This window comes from Corvus brachyrhynchos, unplaced genomic scaffold (genome assembly GCF_000691975.1).
Source record: "Corvus brachyrhynchos isolate BGI_N302 unplaced genomic scaffold, ASM69197v1 scaffold7, whole genome shotgun sequence".
In the NCBI taxonomy this organism is placed as follows: domain Eukaryota; kingdom Metazoa; phylum Chordata; class Aves; order Passeriformes; family Corvidae; genus Corvus; species Corvus brachyrhynchos.
This window is the reverse complement of record NW_008239054.1, coordinates 4,722,133-4,733,354: the sequence shown is the minus strand read 5'-3', so window position 1 is coordinate 4,733,354 and position 11,222 is coordinate 4,722,133. Positions and strand designations below refer to the sequence as shown.

General features: G+C 39.5%; 1 protein-coding gene across 1 annotated transcript; it reads right to left on the bottom strand.

The window, feature by feature from the left end:
- Positions 1 to 4,339: 4,339 nt before the first annotated feature.
- NDUFS6 (NADH:ubiquinone oxidoreductase subunit S6) lies at positions 4,340 to 11,143 on the bottom strand. Its single transcript, XM_017739077.1, has 4 exons — positions 11,048 to 11,143; positions 10,302 to 10,355; positions 6,325 to 6,447; positions 4,340 to 4,486 (listed from the first exon to the last, which is right to left on the bottom strand). The coding sequence occupies exons 1-4, from the start codon at positions 11,141 to 11,143 to the stop codon at positions 4,421 to 4,423; spliced, it is 339 nt and encodes a 112-aa protein (XP_017594566.1). The 3' UTR covers positions 4,340 to 4,420.
- Between the last annotated feature and the right edge of the window lie 79 nt (positions 11,144 to 11,222).

Sequence of the window (11,222 nt, the reverse complement as noted above, 5' to 3'; positions counted from 1 at the left end):
TGATGAACAACAAACTCCCCCAGTCAAACGCAGTAGTCAGTGTTTCCTGTAACCTGAAGTTACTAGGGCTGCTACTCACACAGGATAAATTGCAAATCAGGCTGTTACAATTATCACTTCCCAGAAATACATTTTTTACAATAAATACAGACAGCATTACATTTTTCCTGTACCATTCATTGCATTGAAACACATTCAGCTCTGTGCCAGCCTTGGCAGCGTAAGTGGCAGCGAACAGAATCACTGCTGAATCCTCTCCCTTATTTAACAATGCTTCAACCTTTCAATCCCCAGCAAACCATCAGTAGCTATTACATGGTTTTTTAGGACACTCCTAAGAAGCAAAGTGCCATGGAACTGAGAAAGGATGCCATGAGGAGTCCAAGAAGAATGCATCCTTTCAGCAAGGAGTCTCATTTTACACTGACAGCTTCTCACCTAAGAATTATCTACCCTTTAACACACGTAAAATCCGTGAAATGTTGCTGGTTGATTACGCGAGTTTCATTTCTGAATCAAAATATGGACTACTAACTCTAATCTTCAAAGAAATCAGAGGATATTACAGTAACACTTTTAGCTTTATCAACCACTTTTTCTAATTTCATCAAAAATATATCATGCTAACTTGACATGGTCTAGCTTTCCTATAACTCATGTTGATTGGCACTAATTATACAACACTTCTTTAATTCATTATTAATTAGGTCCCTTATTATTTTGCCCAGAAGTGATGTCAAGCTGACAGACATGTAATTATCCAGGTCATGCCTTTTACCCCCTTTGAATGCTGGCACGTTAGCCATTTTTGTGCTCTTTCTCCACCATTTCAAAGCTTATAAAAAAATCAGCATTAATGATCCAGGATGCTCATTGGACAGCCCTGTTGAAACTCATTATCTGAGCATGCCAATTTAAAAATGGCTAAATTTAGCCAGTACTAAAGAGCAACCCCTTGAGTGCCTATTACTGGAAATTATTGCATTGACTTCCTATTATACAATTACATAATATAATACATACATCTTTTAATTTGCCAATCTTTTTACATCACTTCACAATTACACCACATCCTTCTCACATTAGACCAATACATCTGCTTGATTCTAAAGTAATTCAGTGCTCCATATTGGCCTTAGTTATGCTTACTATCAGTGTCCTGTTTTCCTTTTCCTTCAACCATTTACAATGTACATATTACTTAACTTTACAGCTCTACTAGCTGCCCACTGAATATGGAGGTAAGTCTTTAATCCATGTGGCCTAATTTAGTACTTGCTCTAAACTAACAAGTATCGTCTCTCAAAACAATGTATGTATACCACTAGCAAGGAACACAGTAAATAAACTAACAAGTATCGTCTCTCAAAACAATGTATACCACTAGCAAGGAACACAGTAAACACTGCCAACAATGTGGATATTACAAAAGCGAACATTTCTACTGCTATTACAGCATGCTGTATTTTGTCTGATACTTGCAAGACCCTTAAATAAAAAGAGCAAGTATTAATGGCAGGTCAGAGAAGAAGAAATTTAGGGATACTATTTGTTGATTTGGAGAAGCCTTTTACAAGAGCAACTTCAGAGCACAAGCAGATGCCATACGACTGAAAAAACTTAGAAAAAGTGCTTTTGCATATTGTGCCATAGTCATAGTACTGGTTTGTGCTCTTGTAAATAGAACTTGCCTTGTAAATACACTTTAGTTAATTTTTAATTAGAGGACAGAGAGCTACCAAGTAATGTGGGGAAAAGGATGGATGGTCCTTACCTATTTTGGAAGTTTAAATACATCATGATTTTCACCAACCTTAATGTACGCAGCAATAAAGGGAAAAAAGCCTATCTGGTTTTACTAGGTAAAGGCAAGATAAAGTTGTGACCATTATCATGTGTTAGTACTTCACATTTCCATAGTGACAGAGTATAAACTGTGGTTTGTACTCTGCTAATCAGACACTGTAGTTCCAGCCTGGAATGAATTATCTATGAAGAACAAAACAGTGACTGATACAACTTAAGTCTGAAAGTTTTAATTCATACTGCTTTAGAGTCTGAATTTGCAGCCTCAGAACTGTAAAGTTGCTTTGGTACTTACCTGGTTTACTCTACCCTTACTTTGATACTGATGTATCAGCATCAAAATAAGGGTACCCTTACTTTTGATACTTTTAGTGTATCCTCACAGATCCATTTCCACATGCATCTGCTTGAGGCAACCAGCAAAGTAAAAGTTCTTGCTTTTCCCCACTTCTTTTTCCTGCAAATCAAGGGGGCCTTCCCACAGGTGGATGGCATAGTTCAAAGTGCAAGACTTCACATAAACAGTCATTCCCAAGCAGTTACACGAGCCTAGCACACAGGAAACGATAAGAAGCAAAGTCTGAAGTCTCCCTATGGAGATCACCGGAGCGAAGTAGAGGCCTTTGTTTCACTGGTGTCACCAGCTTCACAGCACAAGTACTTCAGGGAGAACATCCAAGAACAGCATTCCATAGTTCAAACCAGTGGGATGGGATTTGTCTGGGTCCTCAGCAGATGCCATGCCAATTTAAACATTGTTAATTTATTATGAGCAGCAGTGATCCAAGCAGATATATTATTCATTGGAACATCAAAGGTCCAAGGAAGGGGACCGCATACAATTATTTGTTTCAGGTCTCTTTGCAGAGATGATTGCACCATGAGAGAATTCTGCCAGCCAAGACACCCTACAAACTGGTAGAGAGCCAGACTAAAATGCAACCAGATTTATGCTTCAAGACAGACACTGCTAGCTCAAACATGAGACTTACAAGAAGACTGTTCATAACATCCCATTTATGCTCAGTTGACAGATACTTTGCATAAGGTCAGATTGCAAATTACTGACTTTCATGGAAGGATCTGCTGGCATCTTTGTATGTGCTCAGGTGCTACTCAAAACACAACATATTAACTTGGCTGCTGCACTAACATTACAAAATTACAACCTTCATAACAGACCCTGCCCTTATTGAAAGTCAGTACTCAGTAACCTACAATGCACAACAACACATAACTCTAACTAGTACTTCCTAAATCTAGGTCATTACAAGGAATAAATTGAAGGCCAGATGATCACTGAAACCAGCAGTAATGAAAAGGAGAAAAAGTGAGGGAAGGAGGAATAAGGGGAAGAGACAGAGAGGTGAAGCTTTTACAGGTGGAGTGAATGAAAAAAGAGGAGGGGTGTCCATGCAATTACTCGCATGCAGTATGGCCTCTAAACACGTGACTTCTACAGAGAGAACCATTCAGACCTTGCTTTAAGCCTGAGTTGGTACAATTTCGTCTATAAATTGACACAAGCAAGTTAAGCAGCTTTATGCCCACATGATTTGGTTCAACTTGATACAACCACATCAATCTAACTACTTAAACAGCAGGTTTAGAATCCTACCCTGTTAAACTTTAGACAAGCAGCAATTACTCCCTGGGACCATGTTCCATCACCAGCATTTAAAAAAAAAAAAAGTAATTTACTAACAACAGACTGAAATGCTTTGTGGAGCAAAGACCAAACCAAACTCAGACCCTTCTGCTGTTTGAAAGTCATGTTCACATGACAGAATGCTACCTAAGTGAAATTAAGCAAGTAGGTAAATATGTCCCTCAACTTGCCTCACACAGCCTAGGTGGATGCTCACAATGTCAAGTTACCTGTATTAAAGGAGCAAAAGCTACCACCTGTAATGGAGCAATGCCTACTTTGAGTCTGGCAAGTCCCAGTTCCTACAGAGGTTTCAAGGGTGTGAATCCCAAGCAGAACCAGATACACTCTCACCCCCCCAAAATGAAGGGCAAATGGTTATGTCCTCACTTTTCACACGTGCCAGCTCAGGTAGTTCTCCAGCTCACACTGATTACCATTCCAGGCACTGGTGGTTTCTTTTAAACAAGTAGCAAGAGCAGCTGCTTAATTCAGGGCTGACAATCTTGCTTTCAGGAGCGAGTGTTGTAATGCTGAGTATCGTAATATCTTTGCACTTCCATTTGTGAACCTAGCTATAGATACTGGGCCATGAACCAATTAAGAGTGTCACATACTGACAAAAGACAAAGACCTAGGATAATTAATCACCCAGTAAACAGTTACAGCCCATTCAGTGTTGAAAAGAATACATATCTATCCAGTACAAACTAAAACTGTCTGCAGGCAAACACCACTACCAAGCCTGCAAGAAGTCTGCCAAACATGAAAACTAAATTAAGTACAAAGCAGATATTGTAATACCATTCAGCTCTCAAATACTTGACAAGCTGGGTTTTAAAAATATACAGAGTGGACCTTCCATAGTTAAGATAAACACAAATCTTGGCCTTCTAAATGTATTTTTTATTTATAGTTGAACGTTAACACCTGAACAGAAATCTGCAAGCACACAGGGATAATCTTTCAGTGATGTTTCTGTTTAAACTGAAGTCCACAGTAGCCACATGTTCCAGTCTTTGTCTCTTTGTCCTGCAAAAAGATAAAAATACAACAGCTGCTAGTTTCACTTAAAAAACTTTTAAGAAATTACAATTTTTCTCTTATTTATTTGTGCCATCTTAAAACCGATATATAGCCAAAGTACAGAGTTTAATCTTATTTGAAACACTGGAAGCAAAGATGATGGTATGAGGTTCATGCTTTATTTCTGTATCCTATGCAGCTTGCCTTATGCCAGACTTTCAACTACCAGGCCTAATTTCATCAATATAAGTTAAAAGTCAAACCAAGTGATATCTCTTCAGCAGTACAAGATCCTTTACCAAACTGGACATCTTAAGCCAGTTCAGTCATATCTGCTCCAATGTTCTGAAAAGATCATTTCACAATTATTTTAATACAGAATAGTATTTGGCACTTCCTAGACAGGAATTTCAGTCAGTAACAGAGTTAGTTGTAGGAAGGAGAAAATTTCAGTAGGAATCCATGAGAAATGCTGAAAGAAAGTGCTTTCTAGAAAAGGAGCAATTACTGCTGTATAAAATTTCATTATTTTCTCAAAAAGATACATGTATTTTTTTAGAATTTTGAAGAGTGACTGACTTGAAGCTGTCATTGAAGTCTTTCCTAACATGACAAAACACAATACAGTTAAATACTCAGGGATCTTCTGTTATTTAGCAACAGAACTACTTCCAGTCATGAAACAAAGTTAAACTCATGGTTCCCCTTAATAAAGGATTAGAATTGAAAAATCCAAACTCCCCTCCATTCCCAAAAGCCTGGATTTCAGTTGTTAGGAGTAGGGAAAAGTAGCTAATCTAATACCATTTGGTTTGCAGACTTTACTTTTCAAGAAATAAATCACAGACAAATTGTAATTTGATTGTAAACACAAAAAAGGTCTCAAAATTCACAAAATACAAAGCATTCTTCAAGAGCTTGGCACAGGTGAAACAAATCATCATAAAGATCAGGAGTGTGCTGCAGAAGTTAAGGTTGATGTCCTTCCTAAGTGTCACAAGACATTTGACCTTGAATAATGTAAAATGAATTACTACAAAGTTCTTACTGTGTTCAAAATAGAAATGCTTATGATTCTAGTTAGAAGTCACAACAACACTGACACGAGAGGACACCAGCTCTTCCCCACCATTCTTTCAGGCATTAGGGAATGTCAAAGTTTTGGAGAGCAAGCAAAGATTTTAAGCATCTGCAATCAGGGTCTACCTGAGAACAGTACCTAAGCAACAGCTGGATCAACTAAGGTTATAGGACAGTAGCTTCAATATTTTTACTCTCAAGAACAAGAATACACTGGAAATTATCAGTAATGTCAATAGGAGGGTAAGACAACATTTATTCTTCATTCTCTGGCCATGATTGAAATATTCAGTCTTCAGAACTACCAAGATTCCCACAAACTGAAAGAGGGGTTGGTTTTTTTGGTTTGCCTCCTTTTTTCCCCTGGAACTTGCAAGATTGAAAATAAACTGCATATTCCTAAGAATACTGCAAATGTATGGTCAAACTACATGGTGGCACTTAAATAATTAGAGTAAGAGTTCCAAAATGCAGCAAGGAGCAAGGATGTTAATTTTTGCTCTCAGTGGTTGCTCTTACTACTTCACCTGATTTCTTTTTAAAAAATACTGTCCTACTAAACAAACCAAAATTTCAAAAAGGAATTTCTGTAAATTCAAATGGAAGCCCTCTAATTCTTCTGATTTATATCAGGCACCAAATCAAATGAGCACCTCAGGTGGTTACTCCTTTTATTTTGTTAAACTAACATTCCAAAAACTAGATTATCTTACAAAAAAAGAATGTACAGGCAAAACATGCTATATGCAGAATAATGACATTACCAAGTTTATGTATACTTTAGGATGTCCCAAAGCTCCACCACCACCATCGCAGGATATCACTCTGCTTTCAACTTGACTCACAGGCTGCTCTGCTATCAAATCAATTGCAAAATTTTTGTTGACCTGTAAGAGAAAGAGGGAAGCTTTCAGATACCATTCCCACTCAAACAGAAAGCAACTGCTATTTGCTGCCTCCCGAGGCAGTTCCACTACAGCCATTTTGTGAAGTTCCTGCTTAGTTTTCTTCCCAACTCCTCCACCAACTCTTAGGCTCTGCTATAAGACAGATCAATGAACTATACACTAAACTCTGCAAAACTAACCACTTTCCCCTGAAATACAGGCCACATCAGTGCTCAGGTTTCAGCAGATTCAGCAGCGAGGTGAGCAGGAACAAGTAGACAAGAACAGAAGATATTTAACCAACACTGCATTCTGCTTTAGTGACTACATGATAAAATTGCAGAAGAATCTCTGCTGATAAACTCAAAAATAATAGTGAGACAAGTAAGGTCAGGCATGAGATAAAACAACTGCTGGTAATTTAGAGCCTCTAGCCATATACCTTTTTCTATCACTGCACAGGAATCTCATGAAAACATGAATGTGGTGCATAACAACAGTCAGAAAGACAAATTGTTCAGCACAGAAAAAAATGAAAAACCTCTAAATGCTACTACTCCACTCTGTAAATCCATCATGCACACTTTCTGAATATGCACATCACTGACAAGCAGGACTTCTTCCTAGAGCACACCTGCATGGCCAAGAAAACATATCCACGTCTGGACAGGCTGGTGACACAGCAGGTTGTCCCTCAGCTGGACCTACAGCACTCCAATACTCTCCAAGTCTGCACTGAGCAGACAACTGCTACAATTCAGGGGAAAGTACTCCAGGAGGGGCCACCTTTTTCAAAGGCCACGTTACACACACAAGTATCAAATACTATGCACACCCAAAGGAGGCACTATCTACTGCTCTCTATGTTTAAGGTTCATAAACATGCTGGTATTTGAATAAAGACGAGATTCTTGGGAAAAAGACAGCCACACACCCATTACATAAATCCCTAGGAACTACAGTGGTGTTTTTATATAATCCTGCTACATAACACCTTAGCATCTTTCACAAAGCCTCTCTCATTAAGTCTCCCCAAAATCTGCGTTTTTTGGTACAGTAATGGAAAATTCAGATTTGCCAACTAAGAATTTGTCCTTAACAAAAGAAGAGGATAGCTAAAAAAAGTTAACAAAAAATTAGGTTTCGGTATTGAAAGAAATTGGCAACATCAAGAACCTCACTGTCTGGGGCCTGCATCCACAAGTCATGTAATTTCTGCCAAAGAGCAAAGACTTTTACTGCTGCTTCTAATAATGCTCAAAATTGTGCATCCTTCATTTCGTGCTACAGGAGGAGGGAGATAAAATCTTGATACACCTTTGCTTCAAGATTAGAAGCAAGAACTCCACTCATCTCAACATTTCTTAACCACAAAAGGTACTTACGTGAAGAGAGGGAAGCAAAAACTTCCCATCCACTGTATACCTAAGACCTGTCTGTGGTTCAGCCTACCAAACAAGAGACAGTCTAGGAATTCACTGGAAAAAAATGCCATAAAAAACAAAAGAAACAAAAAAACCAAGTGGCTGCAGTTACAACATACCCCTTCAACTAAAGCACAGCAGTACTTAGCACGAAGGGGCTGATTCCCTCATCACATCCAGATGTGTCTTGCTCCAAGCATAAATCAATGGGCTATTTTTTTCCTGCCACAGTGCCAGTTTGACAATTTCGTTTCTTCCTCTTCCCACCTATCCGCCTGTGCCAGTACATGGTCTGGGACACCAAACAGATAAAACCAAACTTGGATTTGATCCAGGTCCAAACATCTACAGGGAAGGCACTGAGGCGAGTCCTCCTCACATCTTCAGCTGCTGCACCAGCCCAATGAAAGGGTAGAGCTGAAGAGGGAATGGCAGTGTTGAAATAGGTCCTGCTCTACCTCAGGGATTACAGAAGGGCAGGATGACCTGGTTGGACTGTGGCAGATGCAGTTTAGCAGTTGCCATGCTCAGTTTTCTCACAGCTTCTTGCTTTAGGCCCTTGCCAGAGAGCACTAACCCACGGTTCTCCACAGAGAACAATGATTTTAGCTAAAACACATGGATTTCACTAATAACTAGGCTGGCAGAACCGAGGGGACAATAAGCATATGCTCTAGGCCATGTCCCTGGCCAAGTGAAGCACGCAGGCCCAGACACCCTGACTGGGGGAGTCCAGAAGTTGCAGCCCCAGACAGGAAAGCTGCCATGGCTGGACTGGGCTGATCCCAAGCAGGACTCAACCACCTGGACCACACTGAAGGCAAAGGGAAGATGTGACTGAGAAAGAACAGTCACCAGGAGAGCTTTTGCTTCAGAAACAAGGCAACATTCAGACTACAGACACAGCTGTCAACCCTAATATTGGCAGCTGAAACACACTGTCACATAATGGCAAAGCCCCTAGAGAGAGATCCTATTAATAGACACACATCTTTCAAAGTATTTAACATGCAAATTTTGTCCCAATTTCACCATTAAAACTTAGCGTTAAACCATGCTCAGCAGACTTAGAGCTTGGCTTTTGCTAGAGAAGGAAGAAATGGGCTGAACTGAAAACCCTGGGTGTTCCACGCCACATGGAGTCTGAAATTACCTGATGGCAAAGCACATTGGAGTGACCACTGCCCCGTGGAGAATTAGGCTTAAGGAGCATTTCCTACAAAGTTAGAGAAGTAGCAGAGATGCAGGCAGTACACTTGGGAGAGACCTACTTTGCCAACTATCCTCCCTGAAGTAAGCTAATTCAGCATTTTAAGTGACATTTTCATTTAATTATTTCATGTGTAGAATCCCCATTTTTGTCACACAGCGTGAGTTAAATTGTACCCGTCACACAGTGAGGTAAACTCAACATGAAAACTCGGAAATCAGTGTAATTAGTTCAGGTTAATTTAGGAAGAGAATAATTATATGCAACTACATTAAAAATCTACCACACCTTATATTTAATGTCTCTGCTACACATAAACATTTACATCATTAAGGCACTATTCAAAGGCTCAGGCATTGAGGAATACAATTTAGCTGACACAGTTCTCTTTCTATCCCAAAGACCAGCAGATCCCTTCATGGAGCTGTGCTGCTTGATCATTACAGAAAACCTCAGTGCTAAAAGACTTACCAAGAGAGTGGATATGTGAAATTTTAAGCAGCAGCAACAGGGCCACCTTCACAGCACTGCACTTGGATGATGCTGGCATTACTAGACTTTGCATTTGAGGCTTCATTATTTCAGAATGCTCTACGTTTTACTTTTATTTGTTACACCACTTGCAGCAAACGCTTCTCAGGCTCATTAAAAATTCAGTTTGGTAAAGATCGGAATTTTAATGACACAGAAGCAAATTAAGCTTCAAAACACATATGTAAACAGATATATAAACAAATTAACAATTCAGCAGAGTATTTAATTACGTAATTTTTCTCAATGTTAATGCACTAAAAACATACTAAAAATTTATTAAAACACATGCTTGAAACAAAAACTATTTCAAGTTATGCTCAAATGCCTACAACTATAACAACAAATGCAAGCACTTAACAGATGTAGAGCAAGTTGAGTTTTCCAAGTCTATCAAAAGCAGGGAAGTAGACAAAAGCTACTATAAACTGCCTTAAAAAAATTTTCACTGTAGTGACAAAAAAAGCCCCACTGAAACCCACAATCCAAAGCAGTTTGGATTTGGTAGGGGTTTTTCGGTTTTGGTTGGTTGGTTGATCGGTTTTGGTTGTAGGGTTTGGGTTTAGTTATTTTCTTGGTTGTTGGGGTTTTTTTAATGACAATGAAATTGAAAACACTTCTATCAGGTACAAAGAAAAAAAAAACCACAAACTATCCCCTCCCCCATGAGAAAAAGTAGAATGAGTTACCTCCTTTTGTCGTCCAACAAATCTAACTCTTCTGTAATCCTTCTCGTCATATACCTAGAGTGTAAAATAAACTTGATCTTATTTAAAGAGCAGCAACTATAAACATAGACTTAGAAAATAGATAGCTTGAACTGTTTACTTAGTTTCAAACATTATCACCTTACAAGCATGTAGTATACAGAAGTAGCTTTCATTTCTCTCACACATGAAAATAAATTCCACGTTGGAAAGCAGAAAAGAAAAAGAAACTGGTGGTGTGGGGGGTGGCATGAAAGCAAGTAAACAGAAACCTTAGCTCTGATTGCAGAGGTGAACATAGACGTGTTACTTAAAATGCTATTCCTTGATCTCACACTGATACCTGTCAGGTGGGAAATTCAGGTTTTGTATTTATTTCTATTCAGGTAAATAACCACAGTGCGAGCTTTCCCAGGTTAGCTCCACCAGCCATCCTCTCTCAAATCTCTTCAAGGCACCACACGAGCCTCCCTCGCCCTCATGCTCAGCTTCTCCATTGCAAAAGAGGCACCGTGGAGTTACAAGGCACTGACACAAGGGTGCCTCCGCCTGTCAACTCTTCGGCTGGGTCACAAGCCGGATTCGGAGCAGAAAGCTCAGAAATGGCCAAGGACCCTGAACTTGATTAACAGGGATTTTTTTGTTTTCTTCCGAAACCGCGCGTACCTCCTGCGTACGGATCATGCAGGAGCATGAGTTTTCACTGTGAACACTGAACGGAGACTCACAGAATAAATGAGGTTGGAAAAGACCTCTGAGATCATCAAATCCAGCCAGTGACCGAACGCCCACCGTGTCAAGTGGACCATGGCACTAAGCGCCATATCCAGCCATTTCCTAAACACCTCCAGGGACGGCGACTCCACCACATTCCAATGCCTAACCACCCTTTCTGTGAAGAAA